Below are 24528 nucleotides of genomic sequence, written 5' to 3'. Positions count from 1 at the left end.
AATCAAGACAACAATGAGATACCGCTTCACTCCTGTGAGAATGTCATACAACAGAAAAGGTAACAGCAGCAAATGCTGGAGAGGGTGTGGGATCAAAGGAACCCTCCTGTACTGCTAGTGGGAATGTCAATTGGTCCAACCTCTGTGGAGAACAGTCTGGAGAACTCTCCGAAGGGTAGAAATGGACCTACCCTATGACCCTGAAATTCCTCTCCTGGGGATATATCCTAAGGAACCCAACATATCCATCCAAAAAGATCTGTGTACACATATGTTTTTGGCAGTACAATTTGTAATAGCCAAAACCTGGAAGCAACCCAGGTGTCCAACAACAGATGAGTGTCTGAGCAAGTTGTGGTATATATACACAATGGAATACTACTCAGCTGTAAAAAATGGTGGCGTTTTTAGCTGATCTTGGATGGACCTTGAAAAAACCATGTTGAGTGAAATAAGTCAGAAACAGAAGGATGAATATGGGATGATCTCACTCTCAGGCAGAAGTTGGAAAACACGATCAGAAAAGAAAACAGAAGTAGAACCTGAAATGGAATTGGCATAATCCACCAACGTAAACGACTCTGGGGTAGGTGGGTGGGGAAGAATACAGGTCCAAGAAGGATTCAGAGGACCTAGTGGGGGTTGTATTGTTAAATGGGAAACTGGGGAATGTTATGCATGTACAAACTATTGTATTTACTGTTGAATGTAAAACATTAATTCTCCAATTAAAAATAAAACAATTAAAAAAAGAAAAAAACAGTATTAAAAATGAAATAATTTTTAACATTTTTTGTATTTTAGAAGGAAAGCTAATTTTGAAGGTTTAGTGTATGCATAAAATACAAGGCAAAGTGTGAGTATGTGAGCTCTTTTTCTTTCAAATGTGCAGGTTTGAGAATGGAGAGGGAGAGAAGGTCAAGGGGATAGGGTTGAACTTCCTTGGAAGAATTCCTATCTATAGGCCAGGTGACTGCCTGACACTTCTCTGGACTGAATATTCAACATTCTCTCATCCAGAACAATGGTTGCCACCATCCAGCTGTGACAAGTTCCACACTATCACAGAAGCTCAGCCACAGAATCTAAAGTCTCAGAAAGAATCAGGTTGTCTGATATCTGAGGACCAGCAGGGGAGATCAGAGCTTTGAGAGTTGGAGTATTTCATACCCAGGCATTGCTTCCAATAATATTGTTGATGGATCATGCCAGAAACCTGCTGAAATCTTCCTTCTGTCAAGAGCTTGCTTAATGAGGTGCCTCTAGTGAACAGGATATTCAGGAAAAGGCACAAGGATGGACAGTAGTGGGCTGAGCTGTGAAAGTCATTATCCTGGGCGAGAGCACTTCCAGTCTCTGTTGCATACATTTTCCTTTCAGGCATGTAATAAATGGCTGAAGGTAGAAAAGGGGAGGGGGTAGTTCATTTGGTAGAGCGAGTGTACATTTTACAAAAAGGATTTGAATCTTTTTAAAACTTTACTTATTTATTTGACAGGATAGAAAGGAATTTAGAGTGAAATGGGGATAGAGAGGAAAAATGACACAGAGAGAGATATCTACAGCACTGCTTCACTGCTCATGAAGCTTTCCCCCTATAGGTAGGGACTAGAGGCTTGAAACCCAGGTTCTTGTGCACTGTGATGTGTGTGCTCAACCAGGTGCACCATCACCTGGCCCTGAGCAAGTGTACATTTTTGTTCTTGTCTCCAGGGTTACCACTGAGACTCAGTGCTTGCACTACAAATCCACTGCTCCCGGAGGCAATTTTTCCCAGTTTGTTGCTCTTATTGTTATTACTGTTGGATAGGACAGAGAGAAATTGACAGAGGAGGGGAAGACAGAGAGGGGGGAGAGAAAAATGGACACCTACAGATCTGCATCATAGCTTATGAAGCAACCTCCCTCCCCGCCCCCGCAGGTGGGGAGCCAGGGTTCAAACCAGGACCCTTATGCTGGTCTTGTGCTACACACCATGTGTACTTAACCTAGTGTGTTACCACCCAGCCCCACAAGTGCACATTTTATCATGTTCAAGGACTCAGGTTTTGAGCCCCCACTACCACATAGGAGTATCATTCACAGGAGAAGCTATATGAACAGTGGAACAGTGCTGTGCTATCTTTCCTTACTCTGCCTTTGTCTCCCTTTCTGTCTTTCACCCTCTATCTGGAAGAGAGAGAGAAAGAGAAAGAGAGAGAAACAGAGAAGGGGGGGAGGCAGGGAGCAGTGGGCAGTGGAATCACAGACATGAGGCCCCAGCAAAACATTGGTGGCAAAATTAAAATGAAATGAAATGAGAGCATTGGCTTGTACTTCTAAGATCACACCTGATGCAGCTCCTGTGCAGAGCTTCTCTACAAATATCTATTCAAAGCCCTAGGTGGTAGGGAAATTCCAACTTAGAAATCACTCAGCTCAGAACTATCACACCCCTATAAGTGATAGACTTAAGGATCAAAACCCAAATCTCATGAATTCTGACAAAAAAATTCTTGGCAAAGGCCAAGGTGAGCAGGAGGCAGAAGATGGGGCAGCAGAGGATGGCTCAGAGAGTAAAGTATGTGTCTGAACAAGAGTTATCATTGGGGTTTGGTGCCTGCACAACAGTTCTGTCATTCCCAGAGGCCTTTTTTTCCCCCCTCCCTCCCTTTCTTCCTCTTATCTCAGAGAAGAAAATGGGAAAAGAAAGGGAGATACCTGTAGCATTGCTCCACTGCTTGTGAAATATCGTCCCTACACTTGGGGGACTGGGAGCTTGAACCGGTGTCTTCTGACATAGTAATGTGTGAACTCTACTGGGTGTGTCACCACTTGGCCCTTGAATTCCTATGCTTTTATCCTTCTTTTCTGGCCACCTAGGTACTCCCTTTCCTTAACTACAGAGCTGGGTGATCCAATTTGCCTAGGGCACATCCTGTTTATGCCTATTGGATAGTCAAAGTTAAAAAAAAGCAGCCTCCTTCACTCTAATAGTGTCTCTCAATTTAGATAATAAATTATGGGGACACTCCATCTAACAGGTTTGGCACTGGGATGGATGCATTTATCAAAACTACGTCTCCACACTGTGGGTACAAATTGTAATTTGGCTGGGAATGTGGATCTGGCATCCCACTATGCAAATGTAATCATCCAGGAAATGTATCCAGATGTACTGCATGGAAGGGGGCCAGCCTGGAAGTGGCTCGGGCCCACCATGATGTAGAGTCCTGTGTAGGGGACTCTGCCATCTGGTGGGCTGGACTGACTTCCAGGATGGGCTTCTAGCCACATGGCTGCTGGAGTGTGGTACTCAGGCAACATGGGGAGTCTGGGCTATGAACTGTCCTGTGGCCTCCTTCCACTGCAAACTGGACACAAGCTTGGTACAACCCCCATGAGAGCTTATTGGTAGAATTCTCATGCACAGTTTGGGCAGGCTGACCACTGCACAAGAACACTCAACCCCTGAAGCCAGTTTGAGATGCTATTTTATATTCTTTTATAAGGTGGTCCATCAAATACAGCCATAGGGAAGAGTAAGGAAATGCCCAAGAAAACAAAGTTAATTGTACTCCCAGGTTCTAGAAACAGCTAGACCACATGGCAAAGGCCAAGGTGATCAGGAGGCAGAAGATAGGGGCAGCAGAGAATGGCTCAGAGAGTAAAGTACATGTCTGAACATGCCTGCAGTTCTGGGTTTCAGCCACATAGGCACACTTAGGACAGCACAAACGGAGCTCTAAGGATGGTAATATGGTGTATGGTCTCTTGCTCCCTCTTTCACTTAATGGAATTTAGGGCTATAGAGTCCAAGCAGTGAATCCGTACATAGGCAAGACCCTGAGTTCACTCTCCAGCATTGCATCAGATAAAAAGAAGGGGCAGGTGCTGGGATAGCTTTACGGGCAGGAGACAGACAACCAGGGACTCATGGCTGAGTGGTAAGCAGTTCAGTCTTTATTCATGTGGAACACAGGGCAATCTAAGCTAAGCTATCCCTAATCACAATCCTGTCCATATATATATATTCACCAAGTAGGGTGGAAACAGGATGTGATGTAGAGAGGGTGGAGCAAAAAAAGACTGGTGGAAATTAACTAGGAGAGGGGGCGGAGCAAAAAGACATCATGAACCAATGAGGATTAAACCAATGCCCTGCAGGCAGGGCGGTGCTTAGTTAACAATGGTTATGTAAATAGAATATAGTGTTAAGCAGGGGGGATTAAACTAATGAAACAGAAGGGGTTTTAGAAACAGAATTAGAAGCATACCAACAGGCAGGTAGTGGCTCACCTGGTAGAATGAACACATTACTATGCATAAGGACAAGGTATCAAGAAAGAAGGAAAAAAAGAGAGAGGGAAAAAAAGAAATGAAGAAAGAGGGAAAGACATAAAGAGAGAGAGAGGGAAAGAAAGAAAACAAGTTCTTGGAGCTAGGAGATAATGCCCCCAATAGGTCATGGACCTTACCATGTGAAAGGTTCTAGGTTTGAACCCTGGCACCACATAGAGACACCATAGATGGCAAATGCTATTTTGTCTCCTCTCTCTGTCTCTCACCTCTCTCACACACAAAAAAATAAAGAGGAGGCCACTACATAGTATGAAGGATGTATGAAGACCTGGTACCACATAACATTTAAAAAATATTTTATTTACTTTTAATTATATATGTGTGTGTGTGTGTGTAGAGAGAGAGAGAGAGAGATTAGAGCACTGCTCAGCTCTGGCTTATGGTGGTGCTGGGGATTGAACTGGGGTCCACAGGAGCCTCAGGCATGAAAACCATTTGCATAACCATTATGCTATCTCCCCAGTCCTGCAGATAGCATTTAAAAACAAAACAAAACAAATAAATGCCTACTCTTGCATTGGATGGGCAGGACTGAAAGTGGCTGAGAACACCCTAGTGTGCAGCAGACTGGCTGGAGTGTAGGGAACAGGTAGGCTGGACTTCCCCAAGTCTCTATAGTTTGTGTTCTTGGTAATTCTCATAGTGATTTTCTCTTCTTGAATCCTGGACTCATAGGAAGTTGTATAAGTCATTACCTGATCCTTGGCATGTCACATACCCAATTTACAGATTGGGATGTCAAGTTCAACCAGAAAAGGGGGAAGTGAGTTGGTACAATGTCATAAATGAAACTGGAAGACACTTGAAAATTCTTCAGAAGAGAACTTATAGAGCACTGGGATCTCAGCACTGTTACACAGGAGACTCACCAGATAGCTAATGAAATCTACCATAACAATCAGGTTTGAAGTGAGATAACTACTATGGATGTACTCTGAGTGTCGTGGAGGCCTTCACCACTGAATCACTTGGAGAGGAGTGTTGCTGTGAGGAAAGATGGACTCCAGTGGTTCTCACTTGAGTTACATTATCTCCTGGAAGCAATGTTAAAATATGAGTGCCTTGCTTGTTAAAATGTGAGTTACTCAGTAGGTCAGGGGCCTAAGGATCTGCATTTCTAATAGATCTCCAGGTGGTGTTGAAGACTGTCCATAGACAGAAAGAAGCACAGGTGAAAAAGTCTTACCTACAAGTTTGCTCAAAGAATGTGCCTACTGTTGTTCCGTGCTTAAAAAAAAAAAAAAGCTTTTTTTTTTTTACTTTAAAAATATCTTCTTTTTATTTTATCTATTGGATAAGCATAGAGAGAAATTGAAGGGGGAGGGGATGAGAGAGAGACCTACAGCACTACTTCATCCTTTGCAAAGCTTTCCCCCCACAGGTGGGAACTGGGAGCTTGAACCCAGATCCTTTCACACTGTAACATGTGTACTCAACCAGGTGTGCTACCAGCTAGTGTTCCATTTTTGTCTTGAGCAACTGAAAAATAAATGTCTATCTTTTCTTATTTTTCTCTTTTTTCCCAGTCATGTGTCTCTTTAGCTTCTTCCTGTTAACATTCTCAGCACATGTGCCTTTCAGAGAGTGTCAGTGACAAACAAGAGAAGGAAAAGGAAAAGTTGACTGGTACTTAGAGTGAACTAGGTGAGGACTAGAATATTCTTTGCTGTCTTTGATGATGGGTCACACGGATCAGCCCACACAGTAGGATATGAATTTCCTCTCTTTACAACAACCAAATCAACTGAATTGTTGAGAAGGCAAATGACAGCACTGATCTGAAAAATATGTTTCTCATCCTGTGTCTAAATCCCAACGTGGGAGTCTGTATTCTCATAAAAAAAAAAAAAAAAAAAAAACATAATGGAACTCATGTATCCAGTGCACTAGATTTAGCAATAACACTCGGTTATCTTTTCTAGTCCAAGTGCCTCTGTACATTGACAAAGATGAAAAAGCAAACCGACAATTCTTTGGAAGAAAAAAAATCTTCTCTACATTTCCTCTGGGCTTCCTCTTGGTAAATTTACAAGCTCATTTTGCTAATTATTTTCCACTCTTTGACCACATGAATGTGGTTTCCACAAGCTGTTTAAAGGTGAAAATAGCTTTTAGAAGAGATAAATATAACTCTGTTTTCTAAATGATCTCAGAAAAGTCCCCCCTCCCAACTTAAGGTAAAGAATAAACTTTCATTCTCTTTCTGGAGTCTCTTCAAATTGCCTTTCTTTAGCACAGCTAAAGAACTGGTTCCTGTGGAGATATCACCAAGTTCCAGTTTCCATTTTATCTAGGCTCTGCCCTTACATGTCTACATGCTCCTCATTACCTGAATGTTGGCCAAAATGGGGTGTATGAACCTGGTCCTGTTTGAAATTGGTGTACTTATCCTGTTGGTTTAGGTGTATAATTGTACTTTTAAAAAAATATTTATTTAACTTTTTTTGTTTTATTGTTGTAGTTATTATTGTTGTTATCGATGTCGTCATTGTTGGATAGGACAGAGAGAAATGGAGAGAGGAGGGGAAGACAGAGAGGGGGAGAGACATATAGACACCTGCAGACCTGATTTACCACTTGTGAAGCGACTCCCCTGCAGGTGGGGAACTGGGGGCTCGAACCGGGATCCTTATGCTGTTCTTTGCACTTTGCGCCACCTGCGCTTAACCCGCTGCACTACCACCCTAATCCCATAATTGTACTTTTTAAAACAGGGTGCTGGGGAATGAACTCAGGGCTTCCTATACATATGCTACTAGTGAGTGGCATTCCTGGCCCAATCCTTTCTTTTTTTTTTCTTTTCTTTCCTTTCCTTTTCTTTTTTCTCTTCTTCCTTTCTCTCTCTCTCTCTTTCTTTCTTTTTATTTAGGGAGAGGAAGAGGAGAAACACCACAACACCATACTACCACCAGTGGAATTCCCTAAATGTTGTCTATGGTGTTCCCATGTGGTAATGGGCTTGAACCCAGAACCTTGCACTTGATAAGGTGCATATTCAACTGGATGAGCTATTTCCTGATCCCTATCATTATATTTGTTGTAGTACTAGTAGTAGATTCATTTTATGTGTATCTGTTTACTTTGTTGAAATGCAAGCTCCAAGATGATAGAAACTCTAGGTAAAGAGTTCATGTTAAACTTCCAGCATTCCTCATTGTGTCTATTCTATTAGAGACATTCATTAAAATTCCTATTGTGGGTTTACTGGTGTTGGTGCACCTGGTTAAGTGAAGATATTATCATATTCAAGGACACAGGTTCAAGCCCCCAATCCCCACCTTCAGGGGGATGTTTCATGGGTGGTGAAGCAATTTTTGCCGGCATCTATCCTTCTCCGGCTCTATTTCCCCCTCGTTTCTCAATTTTTCTCTGTCCTATCCAATAAAATACAAAGAAAAAGAAAAAAAAAGGAAAAAGAAAAAATGGCCACCAGGAAAGATGAATTTATAGTTCTGGCACCAATGAACTCCAGCATAACTCTGGTGGCCAAAAAAAAAAAAAGAAAAGAAAATCCTATAATGATAGAATAGAATAAAAAGGTTCAATGAACTAACAGAGAGACTGAGATTGAAAAGATGACTGGGACTCTACCAAGGAGGAGACACAAGGACAAGGCACGTGCAGATATCTCTGTCAAAGAGACAGGCTTCCCACACAAGGTCAGAGCTCAAGTTTGGGGACATGATGAGAAGCAAGGCTGAGGTGATGGAGAGTATCTGTAATTCAGAGTCCCTCTGAAGCCATCCACTCTGGCTTGTACTTAAGTCGAGTTCCTTTTGACGCTTTCTTCTAAATCTCAGTGCACTGATAGGTTCACTTATCCTAAATCCCCATTATGGAGATGACCAGAATTTCAGCTAGGCTCAGTTCTAATTCCAGAGCAGTTTAACTAAAATTTCCTTTTTAGTGAGCATCTAGTATGTACAGCAGTGCAAACCTTTAATGAGGATACAAGGACTCCTATGATGATTTGTCCAGTGAATAGGATGTTAATGTGATTTGCAGTTTGTGCTAAGAGTCGTATTTCAGTGTCCCAAACATAGCTTCCTTGTAACTGTTGTCTTAAATTTCCCACTGTCTGTGGTATGCTTGAGGGGACCCAAATAGCTCTAAGATTACAACTGAGTTGGCTGAAATCTGCTCACTTATGTGTGCCTGACATAAAATTTCAAAGGGGGACTGGTTCTAAGACATCTTCCAGACTGATGTCAAAGTCCCAAGTTTCCTCTAACACTTGAGTTTTGAGCCAGTTGTTTACCTGGGTGGATAAGAGTAAATGCAGAATATCCTTGGAGTCAGAAGACCTGACTTGGATGTTTGGCTTTATCACATACAAAACATAGAACTTTGGGAAAGCTTCTTCTTCTCTGGCCCATTTTTAGGCATAAAAGAGAAAACAAACAAAACAAAAAAAAAACATTTCCTCTCAAAGTGGTTTTAAAACTTAATGAAACACGTTAGTACTATACCTGGTGAGACAAAGGGAAGCTGCTGTTGCTGTTATTGCTGCTCTGCTAGCTTTTGGGCAGAGGAGTAAAGCTGGAGAAGAGTTCTTCCATCCTACACAGGGGGAGAAAAATCAATTAAACATGAGAACATGCAAATCTCCATTTAGTGCTGCTGCTGGGAGAATAGATTGACTTGTTCATTTTATGTTCTGGGTCTGTAGGTAAATTACAAAATCCGTTTTATTGAAAATTCATTCTACCTTCCACAAATGTTTATTGAGTCTGTGCTATTTGCTAGGCGTGAGGAGAACAAAGGAGGATAAATGAGGTGTTGGTGCTATATTCACCTGGGCCAGCAGTTGTAGAAGGGAGAATACAGATGTTCTCCAAATGCAAGGGATAGTACTTTCTGTTTAAATACAGAATGCTGAGCATTATTTACTTTAGAAAATTGTTAAAGATCTTGCAAGGGCCTCTCAATGCTTAAATGAATTAATAGAGAGCTCAAAGGAGAATAGGTGTGTCAGTGGAGGTGCTCTGAAATTTTGTTTTCCACCCATTATTGTTTATGTACCAATATAAATTAGAGAACAAATGTTTAATATACTAATTATACAAGTTAGATAAAGACATCATATTAATTATATTATTAATTATATATTGTAAAGGAATACTACATACTAGAAATTATTACTTTTATGTGTACCTATTATAGTAGTTATACACATCAAACTGCATTATTTTTAAAATTTATTTATTTTTACATTACAGAATTACATGTTGACAGGAGTTAGAATCCACATCATTCTCATCACTAGAGTTCTGAATCTTCAGTCTCCCCACTGCAATCCACCACAGTTCCCCTAAGGTTGTAGACATGGGCCAACCATCCTCTCTACAACAATCTGTCCATATTAATACATAGTGCCCCCCTTTTTTTTTTACTGAATCAATCAATCCTCTCTTCCCCTCCAAGTCACTCATGACAACATAACTACCTCCATATGTCCCTCTCCTTTTCCTTCTCTCTCTCTGGGTGTTGATGGAGCTGGAGTTCAGAGTCTTCTTATCTTCTTTCTATCACTTCTCTCCCTCTGGGAGTATGGATCAGGGTTGTTTTTGGGAAGCATAAGGTACGAATTCAGGCTTCTGTAGTTGCTTCTCTGCTGAGCATAGGCATTGACACAAATTGCATTATTTGAACTCACTATATAATACTTATGCATTTTATATTATATGCTATATGGTTCTATGGACATGAAAGTAACCCATTCCTTGTATCTTTTCATTTTATTGCCACATCTCTTTTTCTGTAAAATGGAAATGGTGGTGGCTAGAGATAGCTTACCTGGTAGCGTGAATTCTTTGCCATGTGCAGGGCCCAGCTTTAAACCTAGATCCACATGGTGAGCCCCTGGCCCTGATCTCATGTGTTAAAAGTTTTAACCTCCAGTACCTCAGAATGTGCCCTTATCTAGGAGAAAGGTCTTTATGAAAGGTAATTAAATTTAAGTCATTAGAGTGAGTCCAGATCCAGTATGACTGTCGTTCTAACAAATGGAGATTGGGCACAGATTGGCATAGAGGGAAGATGGGGCACAAACTGAAAAAGAGGGAAGGACATACAAAGAGAGAAAAGATGACCATCAACTACTGAAAGAGGACGCCTGGATTAGATCCTTCCCTCACATCTCTCAGAAGAAAGCAACTTTGTCAACATCTCCATTTCAGGCTTCCAGCCTCCAGAGATATGAGCCAATAAACTTCTGTTGTTTGAGTCACCCAGTTTGTGGTGCTTTGTTATAACATCCCCAACAAACCAATGTAAGGATAAAAACCTGTTTGGAGAAAACTCTGAGTTATGTTTTGGATCAGCTGAACTGGATGTGCTGTTTTTGGATCTCCTTCTGACACACAAAATGGTGGTTGAGCACACAAGTTTGTGACTCTGTGGGGTTTGAGGAGAGACAGACAGAGAGAAAGAGCAGAGATTAAGGTATGCCAATTACTTCTGACACCCCGTAGCCGCAACACAGTGACTCATACATAACAAGTAATTCAAAATAATTAAGTGAATAAAAGATGTTTTCTTAAGGATGAAAGGCAATTGTAGCTATTCAGATGCTAGAACTGGCTCTAATTTCCATCCCAGTACTAATAAGGCTAGTTGAAGCCCTAAATCTGGAGCTATAATGGTGATATATATGAGACCTACAGATTTCAGAGAATTGCTGTGTTGCTGATATTCACATTCAATGGGAAGCATAGCCTTCTCTTTGTTCTCTTAAATTAGTGGATAAAAAGAATTAAGCAAATACCACAGCTATTCTTGGAACAGAGAACTATAGCCTATCTGAAGTCCTAGGTTCACATTCATGTTCTGAAATACTGACCTCCAAGTGAGCGTGTCAGTGATGGGTCTATTTTGGGTTGCAGCTTAAAAGTTTGCTTAGCTTAAAATGTCAGAATAAGTAGACAGCATGTCATAATAAGAAATAGCAATAACTGGAAGCTAGGAAACCTTGCTTTGAATCTCAGATCTGTCTCTGAAGAGGTTAAAGATGGGTGGCCATAACCCTTCTGAATGCCCTTGCTCTCATCTCTATATGAAACAATGATGTGGAAAGCATACTTGAATGACCTTCCAGCCCTGATATTCTCTGTTTCCCTCATTGCTTGGAAAAACAAGATTTCCACAAATTGACCAGACAACCTAATTTGGTGCACCAATGTGCAGACATGTAAATAAAACAGTAGACAGAAATTAACATCACAAATTACTTCAGTAGACTAATTTCACTCCTTAGTAATTTCTGCCTCTTTAAGATGGCTGACAGAATACTGGAAAATGACAGTACTTGATTTTAGCCTACATATTAATTACCAGAAAATTAGAATTTACTGAAAGGTTTCTGAATGCTCAAGTACTTAAATATCCAATCATACCAGAAAAGGGCATGGAAAAATCATCACTCCTAACTGCATTGTGATTTATTTTCTTATTTATGTATTTATTTATTTATTTATTTTTAGATAAAGACAGAGAAAATTGAAAGGGAATGGGGAGATAGTGAGTAAGAGATACAGCAACACCTGCAGCTATGCTTCAACACTCAGGAAGTTTTTGCCCCGCAGGTGGGAATCAGAATCTTGAACCAGTGTCCTTGTGCACTGTTATGCCTGTGTTTAACCAGGCAGGCCACCACCTGACCTCACGGCATAGTGATTTCTTTTGGAGCATTTGATATGTGAATCTCATGCACTGGCCTTTTAACTATATAACTGAGCATCTTGGACCTTGATATAAAAAGCCACTAAGGGATACAGATGATGAAGACCTAATGAGTACCTGTAAGTGTTGTGTTCGATGCTAGACACTTGGCCTATTCTATATATTGCTTCACTGAAAACCTCTGAAGCAGATACTACTAGCCAGTATGTGTTTTCTGCACTCAATTCAACAAACTGAAGATGGCTTCGTTAGACGGTTTGCCTTGGGCATGGGAACATGCTTGATTGTTAAGGATAAGAATGTAAACATGATTTACTTCTGCAGAATCAACTTTCAACCAATATTAGATGGAACTTGGCAGATAAACATTGCAGTTTCCTTCCTTCTCAATAGACTACCTCTGAGGTGTAGTCTGTGCGGGCTTATTGAGTTCCTCAAAGGGTTTGAACTTCAGTTGTTCATGGTGGACATAGACTTGATAATATACCTTTGTTGACTGATTTATTCTTTGATCTTGACACTTTGATATTCCCTGAGATCATATTCCAGATAAATACTTACACTTAAATTTGCTCTATAGCAACAAATGCTGGAGAGATTGTGGGGACAAAGGAACCCTCCTGCACTGCTGGTGGGAATGTAAATTAGTTCAAACCCTGTGGAGAGCAGTTTGGAGAACTCTCAGAAGGCTAGAAATGGACCTAGCCTATGATCCTGCAATTCCTCTCCTGGAGATATATCCTAAGAAACCCAACACATCCATCCATAAAGATTTGTATATACCTATGTTCATAGCAGCACCATTTGTAATAGCCAAAAACCTGGAAGCAACCCAGGTGTCCAACTACAGATGAGTGGCTGAGCAAGTGTGGTATATATATACAATGGAATACTACTCAGCTATTAAAAATGTTGATTTCACCATTTTCAGCCCATCTTGGATGGAGCTTGAAGAAGTCATGTAAAGTGAAATAAGTCAGAAACAGAAGGATAAATATGGGGATGATCTCATTCACAGGCAGAAGTTGAAAACAAGGTCAGAAGAGAAAACACTAAGCAGAATTTGGAATTTAGCTGGTGTATTGCACCAAAGTAAAAGACTCTGGGGTGGGTGGGGGTGGGGAGTATAGGCCCTAGAAAAGGATGACAGAGGACCTAGTGGGGTTGTATTTTTATGTGGAAAACTGAGGAATGTTATGCATGAACCAACTATTGTATTTACTGTCAACTATAAAACATTAATCCCCCAATAAAGAAAAAAAAATCTGCTCCAGAGTCTTCTGGGATTCCAAAATAAGACATCTTCCCAAGAACCCTATGATGTAGGTACCATTACTGCCATTTTATAGATGAGAATAACAAGGATCAGTATGATTAAATGATAGCTGTTAAGTCTTGGTGCTGGGGGTTTAATGGCTCACATTAACTTTTCTCTTCAGCAAAAGTTCTTAACCAAAGGAGGCTTTGTTCTCCCAGAAACATATTTTATGGGGACATTTTTGGTTGTAATGACTGGGATATCATTGGTAGGTAAGGCCAGGGACACTATTAAACATCTTGCAATGCACAGTTCGTCCCTGTTACAACAAAGCTGAATCCGGTTTAATGGCAGCAAGGTTGGGAAATCTTACTCTATACTCAACAAGACTTGTTGTTGTACAGTAACTCTCAGATGTGACTTGCCTGTTTTATTTCACTTCCAGGGCCAAGCTGTGGCTCAGCTGTGTTCCACTATCCCCAATGTGACTGTCTTTGGCACAGCTTCAACTTTCAAGCATGAAGCAATCAAAGACTCTGTGACCCATCTCTTTGACAGAAATGCAGATTATGTTCAAGAAGTAAAAAGGTAAGATGCTTGCCCTAAACAGCACTATGTTCATCCTTTATATCTCTATCTCTCTCTCTCTTTGCCTCCAGGGTTACTGCTGGGGTACTATGAATCCACTGTTCCTGGTAGCCATTTTTTCCATTTTATTGGATGGATGAGAGAGAAATTGAGATAGGAGGAGGGGGAGATAAAGAGGTAGAGAGAAAGATAGACACCTGAAGACTGGCTTCACCGTTTATGAAGTGACCCCCCTGCAGGTGGGGAGCTAGGGGCTCAAACCGGGATCCTTGTGCAGGTCTTTGAACTTCTTAGTATGTGCACTTAACCTGGTTCACCACCGCCGGGCCCCTTGGTCTTCCCTTTCTTAAAGAATAGTAGCATTCATATAAAGAAGGGCTAATAGCAATACTAGAGTTATGAGGACTTGATATTACAGGTCTTGGATAAAAAGCTTACATGTATTAGCTCATTTAAATATATCATCACTCCCATTTTGCAGAGGATAAAGAAGGTTATACTGCAAGAAAGCTTTGTGGGACACAAGTCCAAGGATAGCCAGATAACTGATGTAATTATGGATATTAAAAAGGAACACTTAGGGGAAAAAGGACATTAAGTGAACTTGGGCAAGGAAATCAGTTTCAAATGTGTATAAAAAACTTACACATCAACCCAAGAAATCTGGGCTTTAGCCTAGGTGAGAATAAGAGTTGCCACCTGAGGCCTAGATGACATGACCACTTTGTGGTTCTGAACAGTCTCTGGTGGTGTGGAGAGAATGAATAGGAGGGAGTTTGGAATAGGGAGATCAGTCTATAGTTTCTTGCAGCTACTCAGGCAGAGTGCTGGCTTGCTATTGATTCCACCTGTAATTCTGAAGCTAATGAACATGGTCATGGGCATGTCAACATAGGGGCTCAGATGACAAATCCAGCTGCTACCATGCTTCCAGATAATTTGTATGCTCAGCCCTCCTGTTGTCAAAGCTCCAAAATGAGTCTTGGTTTCTGCTCTACTTATAGCTCCTAAGGGGATTCACAGAGGTCCCTGAGCCATGTCATTTTTCCAGCATTAAATTGTAAGGTACAATGGAATTAAATTGTTGAGCTAGCCTCATAATGAAACAAGTTTTCCCAAATTGCAGATTGCTGGAAGGACAATGACATTTCACTTTCCAGACTACAATTTGAGAACCACAAACTGAGAGAGAGAGAGAGAGAGAGAGAGAGAGAGAGAGGGAACTGCCTAAAAACTGTTAAATTAGACAAAGGAAGATCCCCTCCCCTACTGCTTCCAGTCTTTGAAATTAGCCTATAACCTCTAGACATCTGAGAAACCATATGATAAACTCCCAATATTCAGCTTCAAAGCTCTCTTTTCATGCCTCACTAGAAATAGTAGGACAACATAAATTACATGCAAAGCTCTGTACTTGTAACTTTCAAAAGCAAATCTGATAGTTTACTCCATCAGAAGGCTCCTCTTTCTAAGACATTTCCCAAAATTTCCTAAATCCATCACTTCAAACAACCAGATCTCTTAGACTCTAGTCCTTCTACTTTCCATCTCACCTGAGTACATTATTAATATTACCTTTTTTGGCTCCAGGGTTATTTCTGGGGTTCAGTGCCTGCACTATGAATCCTGGAGGCCATTATTTCCCTTTTGTTGCCCTTGGTTTTTTTTTAATCGTTGTTATTATTGTTATTGCTGTCATTGTTGTAGGCTAGGACAGAGAGAAATGGAGAGAGGAGGGGAAGACAGAGAGGAGAAGAGAAAGATAGACACATGCAGACCTATTTCATGACTTGTGAAGCAACCCCTCTGCAGGTGGGGAGCTGGGGGTTCAAACTGGGATCCTTATGCTGGTCCTTGTGCTTGGCGCCATGTGTGCTTAACCTGCTGCACTACCGCCCAGCCCCCAACATTAATTTTTTTGAGATTTAAAAATATGTTAGTTTTAATGATAACAGAAGCTTCTTTTTTTGTCAGACAGTTTGATAAACAATTATAAGCAATCTTATTGTATTGGGGCATTAACAACTATCCAAATAAATATTATATTAACACATGTTAATTTTATATAACATTAATTTTTATGGAAAAATTTTTGAGCATTCCCAGGCCTTCAAAATAACCTATTAAATCATACCAAATATTAAAATTTAACATTTAGATAGTGGGGAAAATCTACTATTTCAGATGAAGACATCAGACACACTGTCCACCAAAAAGTGAGATTTGGCCTGAGAATTGAAGAATGAGACTGTGACCAAAGGAAAAGCATTTCTGATCGGGGGAAATGCCAGCTAAGGCTGGGATCAGGGAGGCATGGTAAATTTAAGAATCTGAAAAAACAGTGCTTCTGGCGATAGTAGAGTCTAAGAGGTAGTGAAAAATGAAGTAGAATTCTTCTGAAAAAGTCCAGAACCAGGGAATTGCTACCCTTTCCATTTTTCATACAATCCCCTCACTCACTCTTATGGCCTTGACCTGCTGCCTTTCACCCAGAATCAATGATTTCTACTGACATCAGAAGAACAGACAATAGTGGCATCTGAGACTCACATTACCATCGTGCTCCTTCAAAGGTGACTCACAACTGTTCATTACATGTTTTCAATAGAGATTAAGAATGACTAGGAAGTTACAAATATCTCCATGCCCTTTGTTTCACTGCTTCAACCCTTGGGAAATAATCCAAGAGAAAACCAAAGCAATAGGTATGCATTGCCTGCTGCAAGGTCAAGCTGTGCTGCCTGTTCATTGTAGGTTCCCAACACAGTCCGGCAGGATAAGTGGTAGGTATCCTTGTCTGTGATCACAAAATTTCATAGTCAGCCTCTATTATAAAATGAAAAAGGGGAAGCGGTGCAATCTAGAAGTTCGTGCCACACCCACACATTTGAGTTATTATACAGTTCTTAAAAATATAATTATGAAGACTCTGTTTCAATAAATAAATACCTGTGGTTGCACATTACTTGAAAACAAGCAGTTTGCCAGGTTCCATTGATGCTGTGATCACAGCTTTGTTTAATTTCTGGGTGCATATGGACAAATGATTAAAAGAAAGTGTGTGTGGGGGGGGAATCCAACTGTTAACATATGATGGGAATGAAATGCAAAGATTTTTTTTTTTATCACAGACATTTTGTTACAAAATGTGATAAAATAGAAAAAATAACAACATGAAAATTCTTGGGATGAAAACCCTTGTATAAACCAGTCAGTCAGTAATCTTCTTTTGAACATGTTCTTAGCTTTGAGCCAGGTATTATCAAGAGAAAATATGTATAATATAGCCCTATCCTTTATATCTCTTACCTTTTATACTTCGGAACAGAGAGATGATTAACCTTTAAAGCAAGTGGAAGAATTATAAAATCTAAATAATGTGCATCTGACTGTAAAAATAAAAAGGGAAGTTTCCTTAAGGAGTAAAAAGTTGAAAATTGGGCTGAGGTAGATAGCATAATGGTTATGCAAAGAGACTCTCATGTCTGAGGCTCCAAAGTTCCAGGTTCAATCCCCTGCACCACCAGAAACCAGAGCTGATCAGTGCTCTGGTTAAAAAAAAAAAAAGTTGAAAATCTGGTCAAGAGGTGTATGCTATCATATGTATGGATTCAAGTTCAAATCCCCAGTCCCCACCTGCAAGATATAAACTTTATGAGCAGTGCTATAGGTGATCTCTCTCTCTCTCTCTCTCTCTCTTTCTCTCTCCCTCCCCCCTCAATTTCTCAATTTCTCTCTGTCCTATCAAATGAAAGAAATAGAAAAGGAAAAACTGACTAGTGGAATCATCATGCAGACACTGAGCCCCAGCAATAACTGTGGTGGCAATACAGCAATAAATAAATAAATAAATAAATAAATAAATAAATAAATAAATAAATAATTTGTGAAATGAGAACAGAAAGGGGAAATACAAAGTGGGACTTAGACTGTATTTGGTATATTGCACCAAAGTAAAGGACTCTTGGGGGTTGGGGGCGGGGGAGGGCTTTTATGTCCTGGTACCTAGGCTAGTGGTGAGAGTATTTTGCAGAAAACTGAGAAATTTTACACATGTATCAACAACTATATATACTATAAACAATCTCCTGAGACCAGTTTAAGTGCACATAGTATGAAGCACAAGGACCCACACAAGGATCCCAGTTCAATCCCCTAGCTCCCCACCTACAGGGGTTAGCTTCACAAGTGATGAAGCAGGTCTGCAGGTGTCTGTCCTTCCCTCTCCCTCTCTATCTTCCCCTCCCCTCTCAATTTCCTCTGTCCTATCAAAAAAAAATTGAAAAATTGAAAAATGGCCACAGGAGCAGTGGATTTGTATTATAGGCACCGAGCCCCAGTGATAACCCTGGAGGCAAAAAAACAAAACAAAACAAAACAAACAAAAACTCCATTCTTCCCAATAATAAATAAATAAATAAATGCAAATTCTTGGTCCCCACCCCAAACTTAGTATATCAGTTTCAGTTCTTATTCTAGTTAGCCTTTATCCATCTGAAGAGATTCTGCTAACATTAGGTTAGAGATCAGCTGGCCTAATTTCCTGGCTCTGAAATTGCAGGTCAGATTTAAAACCACATACCTGTGCAGATAAACACTCTATTAGGCAGGTAACTAAGCTGGTCATTTTGGAAGAACCTTGTAGTGGTCTAGAATTTGGATATGAATTGTGGGCTTTGGAAGGGGATATTCATGAGTCAGGTGTCACAGACATGTGAGCCAGGAGAGGCACAGACAGTGACCTTGTTAATCATACAATAGGCTGCAGCACCTAAACTTGACAGGGGGATTGGAGGTGGTGATAAAAACAAAAAACAAAACAAAGAACAAAAAAACTGAGCTATATATTAAAGCAAGATAATCATGCAAGTTCACAAATCTAAGGAAATGCTTCTTTCTGAGCAGAGTTGAGACAGAATTGGGAACTTAGAGGACATCTTCATTCTTGCATTATATTATCTATCAGCAGAAGCCAATAGCTGTTTGTTAAATGTGTTAGTGAGTGAGCAAATCGTTTATAAATAAATGAATAGAAAATGGTATCAACAAACATCTTGCCTGAAGAACAGTACAAATGTGGATTTCCTCTCCTCTGGAGACTTCCAGTGCTATAAGAAGATTCTCTTAGTTAACTCTCCTCTTCAAAAATAATGAACTTGGAAACAAATAGACAGAAGTTTGCAAATTAAATTAACATGCTACTGTAAGAAAAGCAAAGTGGAGAGGTTATGAAGTTGATCTCTACTAGACTGAAAGTTCAAGAAGAAAGAACACATAGCAGTTTTTGTTTAACTCTGTCTCAGATGGAATCTGGCACATCACCCAGGCTCTGCAAAATATGGATTGTTAACTGACTGACGTACAGAGTGACTGTTAAGTGGCTGTTATTTCATTTGTGACCTCACTCTTAGCACAAAGAAACATGCTCTTGCCACTTTACAAAGAAGAACTGAAATGAGAAAGCCAGATACAAATTCAGACTGACTGTGATGTCCATATTCATTCTTTATCCCCATGCTCGTTCTCAACATCAACCACCAGCCTGATTCTTAGCTGCCTCCAGCTCTGTTGAATTCTTATGGCTGGACTCAGGACAGTATATGCACCTCAGGGGACTCTGCCCTATTTATTGTTAATCTGAGGCCTCACTGTTCCTGATTCTGGAATTCAGTATTACAACACAGGGAGGAAAAGAAATTGACAGTTTGGTTCCCTGGCAGCTAACTTCTTTTTAACTTTGATTTTTCACCATTTAGAATCTCTGCTGAAGGAGTGGACATTGTTTTGGATTGCCTCTGTGGGGACAACACTGGAAAAGGCCTCAGTCTCCTCAAACCACTAGGAACCTACATTTTATATGGTGAGTATAAACAGAAGGGGACATAATCAGTTGCCAACAGAGACTCTGAAGGACTGTGTGTTGATAAGCTAGGGTAATTAGATTTAGGCAATGAGATTTTAAAAATTGTTTTCTATAATGTTAGTATTCCATTTAGATGTTTTCAGTGGTCTTAATAACGCAAGTGTCTACTACCCTGTTACCTAGAGTTAGAGCTCATTCCAAAAGGGATAAAGCAAAACCAAGTCATTATTGTCCCAGAGATAATATAGGTACACTGAAGAAAAAGAAGTTCCATAAAAGGAAGAAAGGTAGGAAGAATGGAAGGAAGGAAGGAAGGAAGGAGGAAAGAAGGAAGGGAAAGAAGGAGGGAGGGAGGGAAAGAGGGATGGCCCACAGTAGGATGGAGAGGAATAGCTAGGGCATGGGGGTGTTAATGGAGATCTTCACTATTAGAGATGAAGTTGCCCAGTACAGACACTGCTTGCCCTGAACACACACACACACACACACACACACACACACACACACACACACACACACACACACACACACACCAGCCAAGAGAGAAGCCCTGTATGCATGGAGACCATATCTGTTTCTGCCACCACTTTTGGGTTAGGAAGAGTTTAGAAAAGAAATCTGGGGTCAAGTTTTCTTCAGCTAAATTAGACCCCAGAACTTCTCCCTTTTCTTCTTTTCCACCATAGGTCTACAAACTGATTTAAACATTAGTCTCTAGAAAGGGAAAAGAAAAAAGAAAAAAAAATCATACAGAAGCCAGATGCCACCTCCAAATGTTTAAGATTTGGGATTCTTCTGTCCCCTTTTGACTCAACAAAATTCTTTGTAGCTATTTTTGTTTCCTTTCTTTCCTTTTTTATTTTATTTTATTTTTTTATTGGATAGAGACAGAGAGAAACTGAGGGAGGTTAGTGAGGGAGAGAGACAGAGAGACACCTGCAGCCCTGCTTCACCATTTGTGAAGCTTTCCCCCTGCAGGTGGGGACCAGGGGCTTGAACCTGCATCCTTGTGCACTGTAATGTGTGTGCCTGGCCCCTCTTTCCTTTTTTAAACATTTATTTTATTAGTGATTGAATAATGATTAACAGGACTGTGGGAAAAGAGGGGTACAATTCCTACCACCAGAGCTCTGCATCCCATCCCCTTCACTGGAAGTTTCCCTATTCTTTATCACTCTGGGAGCATGGACCAAGATCTTTATGGGGTACAGAAGGTGGGAGGTCTGGCTTCTGTAATTGCTTCTCCGTTGGACATGAGCATTAACCAGTCGATCCACATGCCCAGCCTGTTTCTATCTTTCCCTAGTGGGATAGGGCTCTGGGGAGGTGAGGTTGTCTGCCCAAGGAATGTCAGGTTGGTATCATGGTAGCATCTGCAACTTGGTGGCTAAAAAGCATTTAAGATATTTAAGAACAAATTGTTTAATAATCAGTAGCCCAAAGGTAAGAATATAGCAGATGAGATGTGGACAAAGCTAGGAAGTGTATTTTAGCTATAACCCAATGGGCCTGTGACTGTGACTTTCCTAATTTTTGCCTGGGCCAAACAGCTAACATGCAGGTGGACTAAAAGTATTGTCTGGGAGGATTGTGTCACAGTTGGGAATACTTAATAGAAAATTTAACCTTAGTTCTGTCTAAATTAGAAAAAAAAAATTGCTTCTACTAGCTGAGAAGCATAAGAAAGAGATATTTTAAAGGTAAAAACATTCAAGCATATTTTTACCATATTCAGATCATTATAATAGAAAGAAAGGGCACAAGCTTTCCATTTATGGAATGTTTAGCATTTTCTATCATGGCCACATATCTGAAAGTCTTCGGAGGTAGACACAAAATTTCCTTAAACATTGCTCATCTCTGGCTTATGGTGAACCTGGGGCCTCGAGACCTCAGGTATAATGTTTCACTACCACTGGTGCTATCTCCCTAGCCTTCACATAATTTTAAAATTATTGATATAGATAAGAGAAATGATGGGCATAATGCAAGGATATTGAGTCTGACTAACATGTGAGTCAAATGTAAAAGGGCCATCTATTCATCCTCATTTATTTACCAATGCTATCTTTGGCCCAGTCCCATGATGTCATTTTGGTAGACTATAGCTTGATCATATCACAAGTATCTAATTTAGTAAAATGAATGCTTGATGACTAAGCAGGTGAAACCTAGTAGCATGATGCTTTGTGGCAGAAAACCCATAAAAATAAGAATAATTGTTAAATACTCTTCAAAGGCACCCAGACCAAATAATTCACTTTAAAATGTACATCATTTTTTTTTTCATTTAAAGTTCTATGAGAAGGACTTTGTCCCAAATTGTTGAAGGCAGGAAATCATTGAAAAGTTATCAGCATGGTCTGATAACTGCAAAGAATTCTCATTTACCACTACCCCTGAGCACACCATAGATTCCTTTCTCTCTGTAAGAGTATCTTAGGGAATCTTTCCCAATACCATCTATCTTCCTTCTGAATGGTATGTATCTCAATTAGCAAAGCTCAGTTTCTCACACCATTTATCACAATCTGATTTTTCACCTTTCTATCCAGACATCTTTGGAGTTCATGAATAAGGTCATGCCATTCCCTTGACTTGAGAAACTGTTTCCACCCTCATCTGACCTTCTGTTCTCTGTATTTCTCATCCATCCAGCCCAGTTTCACTTCTCTCTACCATTTAAATGTTTACAGCATGTCTCAGCTCCAAGCCTTTCAGTTGCTTAGGAGTCTAACTCAAACTATAAAACAGACTTGTGTAGTTCATTTTTCAGTCTTAAAGATCAGAGCCAACAAGACATTTCAGCAACTCATCAGGATGTTAAAATACTTTGCCTAAATGACTTTTTTTTTTATCATGTGCTCAGTTTTGCATAGTTATGAGATCATCACCTTGAATAAGGTTAGGTTGTGTTTGATCCAGTGATCAAATCAATATGATCACACAGAACCTTTCTGTTTCCTTTATTTTTTTCAAGGTTGAATTAACTTGCTTTCATGCTCCTGACAATTTTGGACCGAATAGTTGCCATTTTTCCATGTGTGGTAAAAGATGCCTATTTTCAATTAACTGTAGCTTGACTTGGGAATCTTCCATTTGCAGGTTCATCCAACATGGTGACTGGAGAGACCAAGAGCTTCTTTAGCTTTGCAAAATCCGTAAGTATCCATGCATGTCTAATGTGCTTTAGTAGTGTGGAGATTTGCACACTGTGAGATCTTCCATCTAAGGGGACTGATCCTATAATTGAAACTTCATTAGCCCCTCGCCTGTACCATTCATTTGCAAGAAAGCCTACATGCATCTCCTGCTCGCTTCATATGGGCAGGGCTGTAACTTTTTATCTTAAAGAAGCACATAGGTGGAGTGCCAGTAAAACTCCAGAAAGTGTCATTTTGATTTGAACAGAGATTGCTTAAATATTGGTGTTCCTGACCATTAATCAAAACCAAATTGCATTATTGCACTTCATTTGCTTCACATAGACATTAGTCTTTCAGTTTGGCCCTTTTCTTTTCTTTTTTTAATTAGTGATTTAATAATTATTGTAGTAATGATTGACAAGATTGTAGGATAAGAGGAGTACAATTCTATACAATTCCCACCACCAGAGTTCTGTATTCCATACCCTCCATTGGAAGGTTCCCTATTCTTTATCCTTCTGGGAGTATAGATCAAAGATCTTTATGGGGTACAGAAGGTGGTAAGTCTGGCTACTGTAATTGTTTCTCTGTGGGACATGGGTGTTGACAGGTTGATCAGTTTGACCCTTTTCTTTTTTTTTTATTATAATTTAAAAATTTTTTTAAATTTTTTATTTAAGAAAGGATTAATTAACAAAACCATAGGGTAGGAGGGGTATAATTCCACACAATTCCCACCACCCAATCTCCATTTCCCACCCCCTCCCCTGATAGCTTTCCCATTCTCTATCCCTCTGGGAGCATGGACCCAGAGTTTGACCCTTTTCTAACCATACTTTTGGGAGTCCTTGAGATATTCCTGTGTGCCATCCTACAGAGCGGGAACAAATGGAACCCTATAATTTTTAGCAAGCTCCTGCGGTGATTTTTATTTTTTGCAGTGACATAGAATAAACTCAGATCATCAACATTCACTATACTACTGAGTAGGCTCCCAGCACCAGTACTTCATTCATTATTTTTCAGGGAGAGAGAGAGAGAGAGACATGGAGGTCTCCCTGGTGCCACGCATGGTGTTACTATGGGTTTTTTTTTTTTCTTTTTAATTTTTTTATTTAAGAAAGGATTAATTAACAAAACCATAGGGTAGGAGGGGTACAACTCCACATAATTCCCACCACCCAATCTCCATAACCCACCCCCTCCCATGATAGCTTTCCCATTCTCTATCCCTCTGGGAGCATGGACCCAGGATCATTGAGGGTTGCAGAAGGTAGAAGGTCTGGCTTCTGTAATTGCTTCCCCGCTGAACATGGGCGTTGACTGGTTGGTCCATACTCCCAGTCTGCCTCTCTCTTTCCCTAGTAGGGTGTGTCTCTGGGGAAGCTGAGCTCCAGGACACATTGGTGGGGTCTTCAATCCAGGGAAGCCTGGCTAGCATCCTGATGGCATCTGGAACCTGGTGATTGAAAAGAGAGTTAACATACAAAGCCAAACAAATTGTTGAGCAATCATGGACCCAAAGCTTGGAATAGTGGAGAGGAAGTGTTAGGGAGGTATTCACTGCAAACTCTAGTGTACTTCTGCTTTCAGGTATATATTTTGCAGTAGTTCATGGATACGTGTGAACATAAGCTCTCTCTCACAGAAAC

The 24528-nt window shown here is 40.2% G+C and overlaps 1 protein-coding gene across 2 annotated transcripts in view; it reads left to right on the top strand.

The window, feature by feature from the left end:
• Positions 1 to 24528, top strand: part of VAT1L (vesicle amine transport 1 like) — a 179183-nt gene that overhangs the window by 69597 nt on the left and 85058 nt on the right. For both annotated transcript variants that reach the window (XM_060185132.1, XM_007516633.3), the window contains exons 4-6: positions 13725 to 13867; positions 19624 to 19727; positions 22836 to 22891. In XM_060185132.1, coding sequence (XP_060041115.1) covers positions 13725 to 13867; positions 19624 to 19727; positions 22836 to 22891 — 303 coding nt within the window. The remainder of the gene's footprint in view (positions 1 to 13724; positions 13868 to 19623; positions 19728 to 22835; positions 22892 to 24528) is intronic.

The sequence above is a fragment of the Erinaceus europaeus genome, chromosome 2 (assembly GCF_950295315.1).
Source record: "Erinaceus europaeus chromosome 2, mEriEur2.1, whole genome shotgun sequence".
NCBI lineage: Eukaryota > Metazoa > Chordata > Mammalia > Eulipotyphla > Erinaceidae > Erinaceus > Erinaceus europaeus.
The sequence above is the reverse complement of the archived record's forward strand: the minus strand, read 5'-3'. Positions and strand labels throughout refer to the sequence as shown.